The sequence below is a fragment of the Oryzias latipes genome, chromosome 24 (assembly GCF_002234675.1).
Source record: "Oryzias latipes chromosome 24, ASM223467v1".
Classification (NCBI taxonomy): Eukaryota; Metazoa; Chordata; class Actinopteri; order Beloniformes; family Adrianichthyidae; genus Oryzias; species Oryzias latipes.
In genome coordinates this window covers 10,092,982-10,113,385 of record NC_019882.2, presented here as the reverse complement: position 1 = coordinate 10,113,385, position 20,404 = coordinate 10,092,982, and the positions used below count along the sequence as shown (strand labels likewise).

General features: G+C 43.0%; 1 protein-coding gene across 4 annotated transcripts in view; it reads right to left on the bottom strand.

Moving 5' to 3' along the window:
• The window catches only part of mdga2 (MAM domain containing glycosylphosphatidylinositol anchor 2), a 225,087-nt gene that overhangs the window by 6,899 nt on the left and 197,784 nt on the right, over positions 1–20,404 (bottom strand). For all 4 annotated transcript variants that reach the window (XM_023952705.1, XM_023952706.1, XM_023952707.1 and 1 more), the window contains exons 13-15: positions 11,363–11,383; positions 8,625–8,780; positions 6,235–6,396 (exon numbers count right to left, since the gene is read on the bottom strand). In XM_023952705.1, the coding sequence (XP_023808473.1) occupies positions 6,235–6,396; positions 8,625–8,780; positions 11,363–11,383 (339 nt within the window). The remainder of the gene's footprint in view (positions 1–6,234; positions 6,397–8,624; positions 8,781–11,362; positions 11,384–20,404) is intronic.

Here is a 20,404-nt window from a genome sequence, read left to right as displayed (position 1 = left end):
TCTGCTGAATTTCAACGAGAGGAGCATCGCAGCTTAATCCGTCTTTTTTTTAAAAGAATTCATTCGAAGAACGCAGAAGCAACAGCTCCGATTGCTGCGGCTCCATAGTGACTGCCCCCGGACATGCCGCCGGGCGCGTTTGTGAAGCTGTGAGATGATGACACTGACTGAAACCTCATTGTTCCTTCTCCTTATTCTCTTCTGCCATCCAGACTGTTAGATATCTGTCCGCAGGAACGGCGAATCTCAGCTGCCGTAAAAAGTCACGAGGATTTCAAACGCTGCTCTAAGCTATCCATGTGAGGAGGAGACGGAAGCCCCGTTCAGATCCTCTCCTCAGCTTTGTGTGTTTTTTTATTACCATCTCCTTGAAGCGATGAGCTGCTACTCACAGCACGATCTACAGCCTCAGCTTTCCTGCTGAGCTAGCCTGCCTCCACCCTCCTTGAACTCCCTGTGAAAGTAGGTGGTTGTTTACAATTTGTGTGAAGACGGATGGCTCTTCAGAGTGTTTCACACAAAACCACCTAAAATGGCAGGAATCAGAAGCTGTTTCTGAGTCTTAAAAAAAGTTTTTGAATCTTTTTTTCTATTTTGGAATTAAAAAACATATGTACAGGAAGGGATTAGGAACAGCTAAGTTAGCGTATACACCAGCAAGACAAAACAAGTCCAATATGTCCGGATTTTCGAGCAAAAGCCGTTCGGAGTGTCTAAATGAGGCCAGAGACTCAACAAATAGAAGTCTAAAGCTGTGGTCACACTGAATATGGTTTTGGGTAAGGGCCGTCTTGTTTCAATGTTAGGTCCAAGGTAATGTCATCTGAGGTCTTGTGCACCCTTTTGAGCATCAGGCAGGGTGGTCTAGCGGTAGTGCATTTCGGGCAGCGTGACAACACGCAATGACAGAAATTCTGATCCCCATGCAGTGAATATTTAGGAACAATGCATAATGTTTCCAGAGTTCAGATGTTTCAATTTCAACAAAGGAAATGCGTCACCCAATCTGGAATTCCGCTTTGTCCCATGACGTGTTGACGTGATCAGTGCATCCAAAACAAACATGGAGGAGAATCTGATCGTTTTTCTGAACTCTGTGATATTTTTCACATTTGCATCTAGACAATTTTTTAAGTCTTTATTTTAAAAAATTTTTTTCTTCCCTCTTTGGACTAACGCAGGACAGCAAGTCGTCAAACTGGGTCACAGAGATGAAAGTACTGCTGAAAGCGCCGTTACTCAGACGCAGCTCCTGCAGTACATGATGAACCTCACCGTACTGCAGCTTTCTCAAATAGTGATGCGATGCCAGGGGAGATGCGCAGTAGTAGCGGTTTCAGACACAGGTAATACGGGCAATTGCTCGGGGAGAAACATTTTCTTCTCATTATCTTTTCTTTTTCCTAGGGGGGGCCTTGCAAAAAATAATTGAGAAGCACTGCTGTACTGAGAGAGTCTCTAAATGATGTCATGAAACCGGACATGGAGACATGATCACTGATGCTTTTGTAGAGCTATTCTTAATAATAAAACGCAATCTCTCAACATCATCTGTGTCTTCCATGCATTGACTGTATATGAGATATAAACACATGTCAAAGCTTCCAAGTAGTGATGAAACTTTGGACAGTAACTCCTCCCACATGAGTCAGAACCATCATGTTTATGAACACTTTTTTAGAAACGTGTCGAGCAGCAAATTTGATGCAGAATCGTGTTCGTTTGGAATATAGGATTAACATTTTTTGTCAGTAGAGTAAGGAGAACAGCTTTAACATATGTTCAGTCTTTAAATAGGACAAATATAGATCACAAAATATTCCTGCTGCTACTCAAAGATCCACCTATACTGGAGCCTCTGGGTGTACTTTGGTGGAGATAGTTCTATAAACAGACACTGGTTGGTTAACGTGCAGCGTCTCCAGTGACTTCCCCGCCCCCAAACTCTGGAGGAGGTTCATTTTTTGTTTTTCTTTGGGTTTGTTCTCTGGGTTCTGGAACAATGAGGCTTTAAAAGAAGAAAACTAGAGCTGGATTTAAAGTTTTGGGCTATGTCCCGATTCCCTTGCTACTCCCTAACCCCTAAAATGTATACAGTATCCTGGAGTTTTAAATGGTTTGGACACATGCTCACTAGTCTGACATCACCCATTTGCCCAAGTTAAACCTCATAAATATGAAAATTCATGATGACTATTTATAATTCCACTATTATGGAGAAAACTTGGAGGATTTCTAAAATACAAATTTAAAAACATTCTTTTCAAATGATGACTCATGAAGAGACGCAATGCATTGTGGTCTATATTTGGAGGGACTTGGGTTGTCTATTGATTTTATGTTGAACTTTTTCAATTACCGATACAAAGCCCATCAAGACGACTGTTGTTGTGAATTTGGGCTATACAAATACAATTTAATTGACTTCCATCCATCCATCCATCTTCCTCCGCTTATCCGGGACCGGGTCGCGGGGGCAGCAGACTGAGCAGAGATGCCCAGACTTCCCTCACCCCAGCCACTTCCTCCAGCTCCTCTGGGGGGACCCCGAGACGTTCCCAGGCCAGCCGAGAGACGTAGTCTCTCCAGCGTGTCCTGGGTCTTCCCCGGGGCCTCCGCCCAGTGGGACATGCCCGGAACACCTCTCCAGGGAGGCGTCCAGGAGGCATCCGAACTAGATGCCCGAGCCACCTCAACTGGCTCCTTTCGATGTGGAGGAGAAGCGGTTCTACTCCGAGCTCTCCGCGGGTGACCGAGCTTCTCACCCTATCTCTAAGGGAGCGCCCAGCCACCCTGCGGAGGAAGCTCATTTCAGCCGCTTGTATTCGGGACCTTGTTCTTTCGGTCATGACCCATAGCTCATGACCATAGGTGAGTACTGGAACGTAGATCGACCGGTAAATTGAGAGCTTTGCTTTTCAGCTCAGCTCTCTCTTCACCATGACGGACCGATAGAGCGACCGCATAACTACGGACGCTGCTCCGATCCGCCTGTCAATCTCACGCTCCGATCTTCCCTCACTCGTGAACAAGACCCCAAGGTATTTAAACTCCTCCACCTGGGGCAGGGACACTCCACCGACCGAGAGATGGCAAACTACCTTTCTCCGGTCAAGGACCATGGCCTCAGATTTAGCGGTGCTGACCCTCATCCCAGCCGCTTCACACTCGGCCGCAAACCGCCCCAATGCCCACTTGAGCTCCCGGTTCGATGAAGCCAACAGGACAACATCATCTGCAAAAAGCAGAGAGGAAATCCTGTGGTCCCCAAACCAGATCCCTTCCGGCCCCTGGCTGCGCCTAGAAATTCTGTCCATAAAAACTATGAACAGAACCGGTGATAGAGGGCAGCCCTGCCGGAGTCCAACGTGGACCGGGAACAGGTCTGACTTACTGCCGGGTATGCGGACCAAGCTCCTACTCCGGTCATACAGAGACCGGACAGCCCTCAGTAAGGCTCCCCGGACCCCATACTCCCAGAGCACCCCCCACAGGATGCCACGGGGGACGCGGTCGAACGCCTTCTCCAAATCCACAAAACACATATGGACTGGATGAGCGAACTCCCACAAACCCTCCAGCACCCTAGATAGGGTGTAGAGCTGGTCCACTGTTCCACGACCAGGACGGAAACCGCACTGTTGTTCCTGAATCCGAGGTTCGAATTGAATGAATTGACTTGAAATTGAATATATTTGCCAAACTAGTGAGCACACAAGTTTTTTTACAGAGACTTCTAGGAGATTTCCAGGTCACAGGATTTTGGAATTGTCAATTCAGATACCCCTAATTAGTGCACTAAGTAGTGAGCAGTAAAGAAATTTGGACACAACGTTGGACATTTTGCCAAACTTGTTCAGGGTGTGTCCAAACAGTGGCTGGGATAGGCTCCAGCAACCCTGCAACCTTGAGAGGGATTAAAGCCATCAAGAAGATGGATGGATGGATGAATGGTTGGATGGATGGAGGGATGGATGTGGCAACCCCGTGTGACATTCCAGCCATGAAGCGGTCCTCCCTTGAACATAGCAACAACAAAAAACCAACCAGCACTGGAGGGTGTAGATAACAGATTTTGCTGTGATAACTCCAAACCTCACCAGAGTTCTGCCAGATGCTGACTGTACACGGCTCATCTCATCAGGGAGACTACTTGCTGCTTTGGTGCCAAATGCTGTGATCTTTCTGTTTTTATTTTATTTTTTTATGTTGTGACCCCGCAAGAAAGCTCTGCTCACGACTCCAAAATGCCCAAACCCCAACAAAGAGCACGCTCTCAAACACCCAGCTGAAGGAGGACACCACAGAGAGCTGCTCTGCTTTCTTCACACGAGCCAGGAGGCAGTGATCAGCGCAAAAGTTTAAGATATGTGTGTATTTGAGAGGCTCTGTTGACAAAAAGCGATATGCTTTGCTTGAGAGTGTCAGCCGGGTAATTTTACAATCAAAGAATACATCTGCAGGCTGCAAACGGTGGAACTGTGGAAAATGACTGACATGTCTGCTGCTTTCAGGGGAAAAGTGCTGCTCTTTCTGCATTGTATTTCCTCGAGAATAACAAAAAAACCTCTTTAGTTGAACATGAATGACGTAAACACAAGTTTTGTGATTTCTCATTCTTGGAAAAGCACTCAAAAAAGTGGCAAAAAATTCATATTTTTTACTTTATTTCTTTTTTCAAGTCAGACTTCAAAGTAAAAGTTTGAGATTTCTCAGAAAAAAGTATTTTTCCCTAAAAACCTCTATTTTTTTCTTTAAAAAAAATCGAGCACTTATCCCTTTGAAAATTCAGGAATTCAGAGTCTTTAAAACCGGAAAAAGAAACACAGTCAAGAAAGGTTCTGAACGAAAAAAAAGACAGATAACTACAATAATGTTTTATTTCACTGCAGTATTTGAACGAGTTCTTAGATTGATGGCTTTATTACTCTAATAAAATTTAAAATCAGATTTAATGCATAGAATTCACGTTAGCTTTTTTATAACTCAATTATTGATCTCAAAGTGTTTATTTTGCAGAAATTTAAATTTATTTCCAAAACATTAGAACAGTCAAGCATGAGAAATAAAAATTATAACTTTACTTTTGGATTGAAAAAAAAAAAAAAGACTTAATTTTTGTTTTTGGAATTTCAAATGTTAGTTAGATGATTTATTTCTATTTCTTATATTTATTTTATAGAGATTTTAGACTTTTATTTCAAAAATCAAACAATAATCCAAACATTTTAATGTTATTTTTTGGATAGTGTTGACCTTTTTGTTTAATCTAGTCAAAAAAAAGTCAGACGTTAGATAATTAAGTTGAAATTCCAAACTTTAGAAATTGAATTTAAATAAGTCAGAGTTGTTAGATTATTTTCAAAATTCCCATTTCACTTTTGGAATTTTTTTTTTTGCAAAAATAGTTTAAGGTCAAATTTTTCTATAGTTTTTAAACATTTTTTTGCAGATCAAGATAAATAATTTTTATCAATGTCAGGCATCACATTTCACGTAAAACTGTTTTCATCAAAGTTTAGTTTTGCTCATTTCAAATGGGTCAAATTTCTGAACAACAGCAGGTGTTTCGTTAATGTACTGTTTATGAGAACTGGACTGATTAAACTGACCAATCAGATTTCTCAAAGTATGCCGTCCCACACTGAACGTTCCAAATGTTTGATTGACAGATTCTCCGGAGCCCACTTTCAAGAGGTAGGGGCGTGGACTTCCAACAAGCTTACTCCTGATTGGCGAGATTTGTTGCCGTAGAAATAACGACTCGGACCACTCATGCTTACTAACGACTTCTGGCTCAGACATGGGAGCGTTTGTATTAGTGGAGTTGGTTATTGTGTGCATATAATCATGAAATAATCGTGCATTTTGTGGTACAAGAACCAAATTTTACATGGATGTATGTTAGGTTCCCCTCTTTCAGAAAATCAAAGGAAAATCCAAAATGTAAAAATATAAATAAAATATACATATTATAGTATTCTGTAGATACTCCTCAAGTTTAAAGACTGCAACTGAAAGAGTTGGTCCTAAGGTGCAACCATACCAAATTTGGTGCTCGTACCAAAAAGTGCACCACAAAATACCAACCTAACCATCTCTGCTATATTTAAAAAAATGGCGAATGTTTTGATGTCAGTTCATTGGAGCCAGAAGTGTGGTCTCTCGGTCCAGGTCTCTCATACAGTCAATGATCAGGACAAGAATGTGCTGAGTGAGGGGGCCGAGTCTCACCTATGTGTTTTCCATACATGTGGTAGAAGAAGCTGAAGCAGTAGGCAGGCGGGTTGGTGATGCCGTAAGGGTTTTTGGGAGCTACATTAAAGAAAGGACTGATGAGGCGCGCCTGGTCCCCCTCTTTACGTGGCCGCGATGTCTCGATGTACATGTAGAAGCCTAAACCAAAACAACACAACATATGAGGACAGCTGAAAAATTAGCATGTTCAGATAAAACTAGACGACTGCCTCACTGTTTATCTAACATTTTTTAGGATCTGAAGTTACAAAATGGACTTTTTATGGGACTTGGAGAAAAGATTGAAAGCTCTCAGGTTAGATATGTTTTGTTTTGACACTTGAGACGAGAAATTCAGCTAAAAATGGAAGAAAAAAATGATGAATTTAGAGTTTGAGGCTACATTTCTTCTTGGGGTAAACACTAAGATAGGGTGATATAAATGAAAGCTTCCATATCAGAGACACAGATCGAGGATTTTTCTTCAGCTGCCCTTTCAGGAACAGCCAGAGGCAAATTAGATTGATAAGACGGGGGTGGGGGTGGGGGTATGTGTTTCAATTTCTGCTTTCCCGGCTCGAAAGCGATGCTGCTGCAGATGTAAAGACGGTCCTCTGGAGCCGAGGCAGGTTCTGTGATCTCCAGCAGCTGCCCCCCCCCCCCCCCCCGTATCATTAGTCACATGACAAAGGCCCCTCCCTTATCAGATCGTTGTATGCGGGGAGGAACAGGCTGGTAATGACATGCGGGACGTTTTGCAACCATTAGGTGATTAAAATCGATGCATTATTTACCGTTTCAGAAGCTGCTGACGCCACGGACGCATTTATATTCCATGACTTCGAAGTCCCATCACAGAAATATAGAGATGGGCTTGATAGAGTCGCTCATAGCTTATGACATTTTTCTTTAAATAATGACAAAGACCACAAAATGTGACTGAATCCAGAAGTTTGAAAAAAGTCAATAAAAAAATATCTAAAGAGAACAGTTTTTTTGAAGGCGCACACAGACTCAAATCAGACAGAACTTTTCAAAATAAAGGTTTTTGATCACTACAAAGCTGTGACTACAAAATTCCTAAAACTTTGGCTTCAATAAAATCCCTTTCTTCATATTTTTTAACTGCATCAAAGTGCAGGTTTTTGAGTTTGGTTGATTTTTACTTCTCTTTTACTTAAAGTTCTTAACCGGCATCCCTAAGAATTTTAACTAAAGTTTATTTACACAGTACTTTAACGAGAAATAATCAAAAAATGCTACCACACGGGTCAAAACTACTTAAAAATCAGGAGAAGGCACAAAAAAATGTATATTAAACATAAAAACATAAAAGCCAGCAAATCTAAAAGGACTTCTGGTATTTTTTATGGAGTTTAGTTTGCAGTTTACCACTGTTGGCCTGGTAATGACATATAATTATTAAAGGGTGTTTTCACACTAGAACGGTTTTGGGACCTTTGTTTAAATCTGTGAGATTTGCTTCAAAGACCCACTCCAATGAAAATGGTGGTTTGTGTTGTTTTTAACATGTTATTGTAACTATTTTCTCATGTTGGAGTAAATTAAATAAGGAACATTTCTGATCAGGAGAAAATTGGAAAAAATGCTGTTTGAAAAAACACAGATGCTACAATCATCGGGCCTCAAGCTCCAGCTTCGCTCCATTCCCATTTATCCACTGGCAGACAAATAGATCCATGTACGTCTCTGTTTTCCTCGTCTGAGCTGACATCTGGGAGAAAACTGTATGGCTACGATATTGCTCGCCATTTTTGTTGCACCGTTAATGTTAGGTTGGGAGTTTTAGGGACTGTAAGCTAGTGGGAGAGTGTGTAAAACATGGATAATGGGAAATGGGGATGGGGGTTACTCTGTGCCAACAGATTCGCCCATTACTTAGAGGCAAGCGGATGCATTGGAATAGAGAGGAGCAGGGAGCTTGTGTGGTTTGTACGAAACATCTTTTTCAACCAGAATTGCTTAATCTGCTCCTGATTTACCACAATTTGAATAAAGAAAGAATCTTCTTTTTATTTATATGTCTTCCATCATCAGAAAAATGCTACAAGAACATATTAAAATCACCAAAAACATTTTTTTTCTGTGTGGGTCATTAAAAAATTTGGCACAAACATTGTGTCTGAAGTGAGTTGCGTTTTTTCACATTCTCACAATAATATAAATGTTCCATTTTGCTCGTGTTCACAGCTGGAATTCAGCTTTCATTACTTTCACATAGACTGAAAAAGAGATGCTAAAGTAAAGTGAAGCTTGTAAAAAAAGCCTTTTGTGATGCAAATCAGTAGAGCATGATGGGAAAGTAAACTGCTTATTCACTCAGAAGAGAGCCTGCTTTTTTCTGAGGCCGGTCCCGCTACACTCACCCTGCTTGGAGCCGGTGCGGTCGGCGCTGGGGCCGGTGTTGGGCGTGTACTTGGTGTCGCGCGTGGCGGCGCTGTGTTGCGTCCAGTCAAAGTCGTCGTTCTTGTCCTGGATGAACATGCAGATGGCCTCCTCCTCAAAGCTGCAGTGGAACTCCCCTGGAGAGGAGCAGAGGAGAAAGCTGGCTCGATCTTTCAGAGCATCCCCAAACAGCAGGAAAGGGTAAAAAAAAAGAAAAAAGCCAGGAAGCTGTTGTTCGTAGAAGCGTGTGTGTGTCTCAGGGGTTTACACAACTTACTATTTCCTATTTACATCACACAATCTGCTGTAAACAATTTTAAATGAATGTGACCTCCTGCTGACTGTACTAAAGGATGCTGCTAAGTTCTTTTTCTCCTGACGATGACACTTTCAGGTGAGTGCCTGTCATTGTGTGTGTTTTTTATTTTTCTGTGAATAAAAAACGGAACTTGTGTCTGAAAGCATTTAAGGTTTTGGAGGTGATCCGTGAGCCGATCGTGACTTTGAGCGCCTCCTCTTGATCTGGACCAGCTGATTGTCCTTGGATGCTGTAGAAAAGCATCGCTTGTAGTTCTTAGTGTAATCAGTGTGTAAAATTGACACCGCGTCCCTCCTCCTGCATCACCTCCACCCCCCCTGCTCTTCACATCGCAGCAAGTTTTTTATAAAATGCAGAGACAATCAGGAGGGAACGTCTAACAGAGAACGCCGCAGAAACGCCGAAGTGTTCAAGGAGGTTTGGCTTCGAAAACCTCAATTTAATAATCCATGAAACCAACAGATCTCCTCGTCGGACGCGCTCCTTCGCTCCCCGAGCTACATTCACATTGCAGAATGTGTGCTGATAAATATACACTGATTTATTAAAACATAGCTGGGAGCGGTTTGGCAGCGGCGACCTTGGGAAGAACGGCCTCTGCAGGTAATGGAGGTAACTCGCACTGAAGGTGGAGAGTGGGTGGATGGAGATGGAGAGGGAGCAGCAACTCTTACAGCCCTCCCCCACCCCTTTACGTTTCACAGTCACACCGGCGTTGGACATTAACGCCTCCATCCATTGTGAGCTAAACCAAATATTTGTGCCTTCTGCGCGATGAGCATTTGGAGGATTGATGAAGACGAGGAGGCGTGGAGATGCGATCCTCTCCCTGCAGGGATTTAGATAATGATGCTGGTGATTATGATGTTTGTTATGATGTTTGCAATGTTTACGCCGGCAAAAAACCCCAAAACAAGACAAACTAGAATTCAGGTGTCTGAGCAGATGTGTGCAGCAGATCTGCAGAACATAATTGATGATGGATTTTGTTGCTACAATGAAAACCCTCATGGATGAGGCGATGAAGACTTCACGAAGACTGAGGTGCATGCATGGGCAACACTTCCAGGTGGAATCATGTGAGCGTACACCAGAGATTGCATCACTAGAGACTCAGCCTTGTAGGAAATGTTGCAACCATTTGACAAACTTTAGAAACTGGACTAAATTGGAGACCTACTTTGATGAAAATGCTGGTTTTGGTGGGGGTTTTTTCTGATGATGTAGGACATATATAAAGAAAATTAAGCTTTAAAGTGCATGTCTGAGTATTTCCCTACCTCAATCATTGTGAATCAGGAGCAGACAAAAAAATGCGTTCGAAAAAAGAAATTATTTGTGACGTAGAAAATATGTTGGGCGGGTCCGAAATTTCCTGTTCTGCTCCATTCTGATAAATCCACTTACAGACAAATGGATCCACCTACATCTTTGTTTTCCTCGTCCGAGCTGGAATGTGGATCAAAACTGCACGGCTGCATGGCTCCAATATTGTTTTTTGTTGCACCGATAATGTTAGGTTGGGGTGTGAGTGGCTGTAAGCTAGTGGTAGAGGTTGTAAACTATTAGTTTTGGGCGACGGAAAGAGGGATCGGGGTTGATCTGTGTCAACAGTCCTGGCCACCAGTCACAGGGAAATTCTACTGCCGGTCTGCAAAAGCTATGCTCTAGAAATTGACTGTTTTTGTAAATTTAGTATAACAAAAAGACATAATCATAATAAAAAATACTTTTATATGTCCTCTATCATCAATGAAGTGCCACAAGAAGTTGTTAAAAAAAACAAAATCACTATTTTCATAATTGTGGGTCTTTAAGATACGAAAGTCTTATTTTAAAAAGACAGATGAGCAAAAATCAAACTTTTGCCTTATTCAGGACATTTTATTCTTGACATTAGCAGTAGAGGACATAGTCTAGATTTGATCTGTCTCGTCCCTCAAAAAGTTTGGGCTTGCCTTTTGCATTCAGGAGCTACTTCAAACCCCTTGGTAAACACAGACTATAGCTTATCTCAGCATGAGCAGACTTTTACCAGCATGTTTGATGGAGGACCTATGAATGGTGAGTTCATGTGTGTGAGAGTGAATTCGTATTTGCAGTGTAGGCAGTGTGGGCCTGGTCTGCGTGGACGTGTGAATGTACGGAGGAGCTCAATAAGCCTTGTGGAGCTTTTGGGTCTTTTCTCTGACTCAGGTCTCGTCAGCCATGAGCATCTCTGGTGTACAGACACACTATGGCTCGCCTCCTCCTGTCCCCGCTCTGTCCCACCTGCATTTTACCTCCAACTGTCACAACAAAACAAACACAGACTGCAGTGGCGGGGCAGAAGGCGTGTTTGGAACGGGGCGGAGCCTCTCTGCAGAGTCTCCGGCAGAATTTGATGTGCGTGCAACTTACTCAGGTGAGGGTTGATGGGAGCTGTGAAAGAGAAAGAGTAGAGACAGAGGTTAGTGGAGTAAAACCAAAGAAAGCAGCAGAAACCATGCACAGAGACCGTCCATCCCAATGTCCTTTCATTTTGCTGTCATTTAGCAGACAATAACGCCCAACAAAACATGGAAAACATGTACATTTGTGTCAGCCGAGCAACAATTACCAATGGCGGGAAGAAGAGGCGCAGTCCTCTTCAGCCTGTTACCTCACAACAGTTTTAGAAAAACCCTCCTGATCGCATTAACCAGCTCTGCCTATCATTACTGCCATTTAACCGCCACTGGTTATGTTCCCATTCAAAGCAAAAGCAAAAAGACGTTTTTGCTCATTTTCCAGATAACAGCTTTAGACTTCAAAAGACCTCGTTCGCATTCTTTGGGTTCATTTCCTGCCGTATTGACGGTTTCCAGAGGATGCGGCCAGCCCCTAAAGGTCAAGGGTATCGTGCAGAGTTACAAAGCGACAGTTAGCGCCGGCCCCTCGCTTTTGGCGGAGTAAATAGCATTTAACCTGCCAAGAAGATTCATGAGCGTTTTCATGATCGATTGCTGGCCAACTGAATGGATTAGATGCAACGAACCCACCTAACTGCATGATTTATGAAACCTTCCTGGTTGGTGGGGGGAGAGGGAATTTTAATGCAGTCAATTAAAGGCAGCAAGATCGTTCCCGTAAAGGAAAACAAGCCCTGATGCTGCTGATGGAATTGGTCTTTTAAAAAGCGGAAGCTCAGGAGTTATTCTTTGCCGTTGTGCTGACGAGGGGAAACGTAGGAGACACACCTTAGAAAGGAAGAAAAAAAGCCACAAGCGGCGTTGCAGGTGCAACCTGCTTCTGCCCTCGCATTCGCTTTCAGCTCACCCTGACTGGCTGAGAGGCCTTTCTGATGGTTTTATCTTTGGGTCGTCTGGGGGTTTATGTAGAAGAAGAACTGGCAAAAGTACATTTTTGTATTTTCTTGGCAACTGAGATGTCTCTGTTAACCACGCCCACATTCCTAATATGTTAATATTGTGTGTGTTTCATTCAACTTGAGCCAAGAGCTTATGTGTTCCACTTTTACAATATTCCTGTAATAAATGTGCGAGAAACAGGAAAACACCACTTGCGCTATAGCCCATGACACGTTGCTGCCCTCCTTTTACATCTAACTGGATGGCATGCAGCGGCAAAAAACCGCAGCGAAGCAGGAAATCATCCCGCCTTCTGCAGCCAAAATGCTTCAAATGATAACTTCCAGCCTGGAGCTTCAGAAAAGAAAACTTTTTCCTCCGCTGGTCTGTTTTCTGTCTCATTCTTCATTTTCTTTTTTCTCTTCTCTCTCCAGCAGCTCTCCTCATCCTTCCTCCTCTTCCCTTTTCTGCTCTCCTTCCTCCAAGCCTGCAATCATGAATGCACACTTTGTTGTTATATTTCTTACCTGCAGCTTCTCCCGGCTGACTCACCCAACCCTAATCCAGATGAATGTGTCTGCCTGAGCCATAGCTCCCCTCTCCCCGCCTCGAGGATGGGATCTGAGCCCTGCTCTGCTCCTGAGTGAACGCAGACATGCAGGGGCAGATGAATACACCTGCAGTATGGATGAAGAGATGGACTGACCCGCGGCCTCCATTCACCATCTCCCTCTGCTCAGTTTTCCAGGAGTTAATGATGCAGCAATTTGTAATAAACTCACCAAAATGTCCAGAAAAAAGATGACTGCCCGTCTGTTCAAACTAAATCCACTCAATCTGTTTTTGTTTCACCTGACCTTAAAGCAGTTTGCATTAAAAAGATAGAAAAACTTATCAAAAAGTGCTGGATTATTGTTGTTTTACTAAAAAAAGACTACTTTTACCTTGTAATCCCATCAACTCTGCTACTTCATTAAATTATCTACTAACCTGACTTAAAAAAGTTTAGTTTTTGACTTATTTTTGTTATTTTTTACTCACATTATGCAAATATTCGTGCAGATTGTTGTAAACTCATGAGATGAGCAGTATGAAAAGGATTTTGGGATAAAAAAAACTAAGGATTTTCACCTTAAGCCTCTTCCAGGGCGAATATCTTCTGATCAGGCTTGTGAAAAGCGGAACGCCTTTGTTCTGCTGAAGAAACCACACGGAAACATTTCCCCACAGCAATAAGCTCGAGTCTTTGCAACTCCCATTAAAGGGTGTAACTCTGAATTCAATCCAACGTTGGCTCACAGGTGTTGGTGTGTGGAGGCTGTTCAAGGTAAAAGCTCCGTCTTTATCCCGCCAGGAATCAATGCTCATTGACTTCACAGCGACGAGGCAGTGCCGTCTCACATGCAGCAAAAGCCTGACCCCGTTCTTTCACTGACCTCATGTGATCTATGGAAATCAGCCAACTGACAGGTAAAGCAGGTCCAGATCGGTGCCTTTCAACCCATCAGATGGAATAACGAGAGCATGCGAGAATGTAATTCCAAAAAGCTGCCTGTGTACGTGAGTGGAATAAGAAGAGCCAGAGCCTCCTCTTGTCCTTCAGTGAAGGGGTGCTGTGGAGATACAGTACGCTGCACGGAGCCTGCAGTCAGTCACACACAGATGGACACGCCACGCTTAGGCCAGGCAGCCAGTCTGCCTGTTTTTTTGCTCTTACATCAGCCGGAAAGAGACGGACTGATGCAAACTCAGAGGCTCCTAATGGACTCCACAGAACACACGGCAGGATTACTTCAAAGAAGCTGTGTCATGTTTTTTAGATGCCATAGAATTGTAATCATGTTTTTATTTAGAAAACATTATTTATACAATTATTTTAATTATGAAAATTATTTTTCTACATCAAAATATTAGGGCTACCATAAAAGAAGAAAAATAGACAAATAGATGAGAATAAAGTTGTAAAATAATGAGAAGAAAGTCAAAATTGTGCAAGAATTAAATTCTAAAGTTATAAGAAAAGTGGACATTTTTACAAAAATAATGAGAAAGAATTGTGAAATTTTATAAGAATAAAAAACTGAAATTTATTTCTGAAAAAGTTGTAGTTTTATGTGTTAAGTCAGGCTTTTAAAAAAAAGAATAAAAAAAGTTAGATGTAGCTTTTAAAATCCCATAATAATTTCTAAATTTCCTTTGGACATCCCCAACATGCGTGTTTTGAAATTTTTGTTTGTGGCCCAAAGGAAATATTTTGAAAATTTTACAAAAATACTCCTTAAATTATGAGAAAAATTCAAAATTTTACAACAATAAAGTTGTAAAAGTACGGTATTAGAAAAAAGCTGTAATTTTACAAAATTTAAAATCTTGTTTTGTGTTTTGTAGTTTTTTTTGTAAAATAAAAGGTTTCATTTAGCTTTTGAAATGTTTTAACAAAAGTAACTGAACAGAACCTGCTTGATTTATAATTTCGAATGATGTAGAGAAATTGCATGGACATCACACTGCTCCAGAATCTCGTTAAATATGCTTTAGAACTTTTTTTTCATTAAATTGCAACTTTATTTATAGTAAAAGCAAGACTTTTTTCCTGTAAAACTACAATTTCTGTAGGTTTTTTCTAAAAGTGGGTGTATGTTAATAAATAATCGTTTTTTTCCTCTAATTAATATGTCTTCTTGACTAGCAAGAAGGTTTTTTTATTGTTATTATTATTGTTTTGTTTTTTTTAAGGGGAAAATCAAACATGTTCTTCATACAAATAAACACGAGCTTTAGGCAGAAACTGTTTGACTTCAGTCTAATGCTAGGTTCATGTGTGTTCAAGCATCCACTTTCAATGAAAAGTCCAAGTAAACATTTATGCACGTTTCGGGCTTCCAAGTTCAAAACTCTCACGTTCAAGCATCACTACATATGTTTTTAAGTCCGTTTTCGGGTTCTATGCCACTAGGTATCGTCCTTTTCAAAACACACGTGCCTACAGTTTGAAAATCGATCTTGAAGGAAAAATGAATAATTGCGGTTTGTGCCCGACCGAAATTATGTGACACCAAGTCTTAAATATACTGTAGCTGTGAAAGAAAAAGCCTGGAGGAAGATACTCAAGATTTGCACTGCTTCAACATTTCTCACCAAGCCTCTTCACGCACTAGTGCACGCACTAGGATCAGGTAGCGACAGTCCAGTGTGAAACCCATAAAAGCGCGTTCAAATCCCACTTTTATTGAACATGCCACACATGCCCGGTGTGAACATAGCAAGCATCACTGCAGAACAGTAATATAAACTGAAGCCCATTGAGCTTTCAACACACAAAGAACTTAGTTAGCTCTGTTTGCCTCAAACGCAGACGAAGATTCAAGGCTTTTTCAGCAGTCCTCGTGAAAACACCACCTGATTTAAGAAAAATTAAGACTTCCATAAATTTCAACAAACAAAATCTTCATTTTTCTGTCCGGGAAAAACCAACTGCATCCAATGCCAGCAGGGATAAATTCACTGTGGGAACAGGTGACAACCCTTTCCCAAGCAGCACAGCAGACATGTTTTAGTTTCCCCGGGAGAATGCTGACATAATAAACTCTGCTGCATATTGCAACCCCCCCCCCCCCCCCCACCCACCTGCCAAGGCCAGATTGGTTTATTGGTTTGAAAGTAGGAGCAAAACTAAGAACTTAACCTTTACATTTCAAATGTTACAGCAGGATAATGTAGGTGTTCTTTCAAGAACAAACTAGGCCACCAAAAAAAGTAATGAAAATGTCACCTGAGATGTATGTTCTTGTTAGTTCTCTGGGAGATTCTTCTCCACTAATGTCTAGCAGAAACGCACAGATGTGTGATTTGATAAAAGTGGCGCTGATGCAATAGGACAGAGAACGGCACTGAGGTGCAGTCTGGGAGTTCTGTTCACGTTAGCATGAAGAAACCGGGAGGCGGAGGTGCATGAATTAGCAGCAGAAAATGACCACTAATTACCACCATGATTCAGGGCGACAAAGAAATATTTGCAAATTGTCCCAACAAAAAAGATAAGAAAGGCCAGTAATGTCCATCATACACTACAAATATAGTGATTCTTTATCGAACTACTACAAGTACTAAAAATGCTACTTTTCTGACATTTTATGACAAAATTCCTTTGTTTATCGTGGGAGTTGCATTATAAAAATAACTTGTGGTAGGTGAAATCCACAAAGTAAGATTAATGTGTTTTTTTAAGGCTCTAAATCTCCACACTACACTCCTCGTACACTTTTCTTAGAGAATGAAAACAAAGATCTAAACAGGATTTATGTAAATGTCGCAAACTGAAGCATTCTGTACAGGAGAAAAGTAAAAGAGGAAATTGATTGACAAGGTCAACAGCCAATCAGAACGCAGAACACATCCGCTGTTGAAACAGGTGCAGAACAAGTGCATCTAAAAAAAAATCAAAAAAAAAAAAAAAAAACGGAAAAATTACATTGAAAAATGTTCACAAAACAGTGAGACCATAAAAAGTGAACCGGGGATATAGCGAGGGACCACTGTATGAGACAGCTAGATTTCCTCCCCCCCATATTTACTTAATCTTTATAATGTTTAGTTTGGGAATTTGTAAAATAGTAAACAAAATTTTGGCTTGTGTAACTGTACCCTTTCACTCAAACCGTTTTCTTATAAATTATACAAAATGTTGATTTATTTTTTACTTTATGAATCTCTTAAGCAGCTTTTATCCTTCTCAAACCCAAAATGTTTTATCTTCTTAATAAATCCAACACTTTAAATATTTCAAAATGCTAGTATAAAAATAAATAAAATCAATTACAGTTAATGAATAAAAGAAATTTGGGACTTTGATGGTAATCAGTCTTAAATTTGTCAAAGAATACCAAAAAAGTGGACTTGATTGCATTAGTTATTTTCATGCAGCACTTTACGCTGTTCCTAGCTAAAGAGGGCCCAATAATGGATGTTTAAACCACATTTTTGATCTGACTTTCACTTTTATCTAAAACCGCAGTCTGAAGGCCCGAACTTCACCTAAATAATAGAAATCTTTGTCATTCCTGCTATGATTTACCACCATCAATGTCACGGTTCCTCCGGCTGCTACTCCTCCCCTCCCTGCTCCTTCATTGGAACCAGCTGACCTGCATCATCTCATCACCTGGCAGACCTTCTTAAGGAGATCCATCCCAGCATACTACGCCAGTCCGTTATACTCACTCCGGTGATCACGCCTGGCCTCAAGTTAAGTTACTCTCGCTTTAGTAATCCTAGCTTGTACTTACCGTCTGTCTCACGTCTTCAGGTCTTCACTCCATTGGTCACGCTGGTTCCTCGCTCCACGCTGATTACATCATCCTCGACGTCCTCGCCTTGCCTCAAGCTGGTTACGCTGTCCTCAGCGTTCACGCCTCGCCTCAAGCTGATTACGCTGTCCTCAGCGTCCACGTCTCGCCTCAAGCCGGTCACGCCGCCCTCGGCGCTCCACCACGTCACGGACTGTGAACGCCGTCCTCGGCGCTCCACCTCGCCACAGCAGTTTCCTGCATCCACGACGTCCCCTGACTTCTATAATTAAAACATCCTGTTAAATACAACGCCTTCCTGAGTTTCTTCCGGGTTCCAGCATCTGGGTCTCCCTAGTAGTCCGATCATGACAGAACGGACTGGCCATTACCCAGACCCAGCTGACCCGGAGGGACTCCGCTTGGCCGTCACTCACCAAGGCATCGCTCTGGGACGGCAAGCTGAATCCCTCAACCAGATGGCCGCCGCCCAGCAGGATCTTTTCCGTCGCTTGGACGGTATTTCTCTGGCTCTGACGGATTTAACCTCCCGAGGACCTACTAACGCCTCAGCCAGCAACACGGGTTCCGCCACCGGAAGCCCGGGCCCCGCTACAGACAAAGCAGCTCACGAAAACATCCGGCTCCTTCCTGAGCCTTTCCTGGGTGACGTAGGAGCCTGCGGGGGATTCCTCCTGCAATGTCGTTTGATCTTCCAGCAGGCACCTCGGCACTATCATGCAGACCACAGCAAAATCACCCTTATAGTGAACTCTCTCCGGGGTAAAGCGCTTCAATGGGCTCAGGCTTACCTGACCGCTAATCCCATCTCTCAAGTTCCTTTCGAACGCTTTTTAGGCGAGTTCCGGCTGGTTTTCGACCAACCCCGCAAGGAGGAGGAGGCCACCCGCCGACTGCTAGCCCTCAAACAACGCCACAGATCCGTGAGTGACCATCTAATAGACTTTCGGATTCTAGCTGTGGAGGCGGGTTGGCCGGATATAGCCCTTAAAGGGGTGTTCTACCAATCCCTTAATGACTCGATCAAAGACCATTTATGTTCGCAACCCGAGGCTAGCTCTTTTGAAGAGCTCGTCACCGCGGCCTTGCGGTCCGACGTGCGTCTCCGTGAACGTCATGCTGAGCGCCCCCGTCAAGACAAGAGACTCCTTACCAGTGCTTCTCCTCCATTCCCTGCTGCTAACTATGTTCATGTTATGTCTCACGATTCTGTCGGACTCTCCACAGAGGAACCGATGCAGATTGGACATTCTAAACTCACCCCTGAGGAGCGGCAGAAACGAAGAGATGAGGGGGCGTGTTTCTATTGCGGCCAGACCGGTCACCTCGTTCATCAATGTAAGCTTCGTTTAAACTCCCGAACCCCCCGTTAGAAGGCAGGCCACGGGCGGGTCAATCTTCTCTCTCTACCGAGAGACCTTTTCTTTATTTACCTGTCAAGTTAAGTTTTTCTTCTAGTGTTTTTGAAGGTAGAGCCCTTATCGACTCTGGAGCTGAGCAGAGTTTCATTGATGACTGTCTTGTTTCTGAGCTTAACATTCCCACAGAACCTTTGGATATCCCTGTCAGGGCGGCCGGATTGGGTGGTCAGGTCCTCACTCACATAACCCACCGTACTAAGGCCGTTCGTCTCATCACGTCTGGTAATCATCACGAACTCATTCAGTTTTACATTACCAAGACCCCCCAGTCTCCCATCATTCTAGGGTTCCCCTGGCTTCGCGCTCACAACCCCCAGTTCGATTGGGTTAATCTCCACGTTACCAACTGGAGCACTACCTGCATGGCTAATTGTCTTCGTTCCGCCATACCCTCGGTTTCTCCTCGTTGTGATCCAGATCCTGAGGAGATCGATCTTTCTAGGGTTCCTCCGTGCTACCACGATCTTGGGGCTGTTTTCAGTAAGACCAGGGCTGGTTCCCTTCCTCCCCACAGGCCGTACGACTGTTCCATCGAACTAGTTAAAGGCGCTACGCTGCCTAAGAGGAGGCTATTTAATTTATCTGGCCCTGAGAAACTGTCAATGGAAAAATATATCCAGGAAGCCCTCTCGGCTGGTCATATTCGCCCCTCATCTTCTCCGGTCGGTGCGGGGTTCTTCTTCGTCCAGAAGAAGGACAGAACTTTGCGCCCATGCATTGATTACCGCGACCTCAATCAAATTACTGTTAAAAATAAATATTCCCTTCCGCTTATTGACTCTGCTCTACATTCTGTTCAGGACGCTCGAGTCTTTTCCAAGTTGGACCTCCGTAACGCTTATTATTTGGTTCGCATGAGGGAGGGGGACGAGTGGAAGACCGCCTTTAACACCCCACTCGGTCATTTCGAGTATTTGGTGATGCCTTTTGGGCTCACCAACGCTCCTGCTACCTTCCAGAATCTCGTTAACGATGTTCTTCGTGATTTTTTGAACCGCTTCGTCTTTGTTTACCTTGACGACATCCTTATTTATTCACGCGATCTGGATGAACACACCCACCATGTCCGCCAGGTTCTCTCACGGCTTTTAGAGAACCGACTATATGTTAAAGCCGAAAAGTGCGAGTTTCATGTACCCACCATTTCATTTCTGGGTTTCATCATTGACTCTGGTAACATTCGCCCCGATCCGGCCAAGATCGCGGCCGTCACCAGCTGGGAACCTCCCACTTCCCGTAAACAACTTCAGAGGTTCCTCGGCTTCGCAAATTTCTACCGTCGCTTCATAAGGAACTATAGCAGCATTGCCGCTCCGTTGACTCAACTCACCTCCGTTACTAAACCGTTTCTCTGGACCCCCGAAGCTCAATCCGCATTCACTAGAC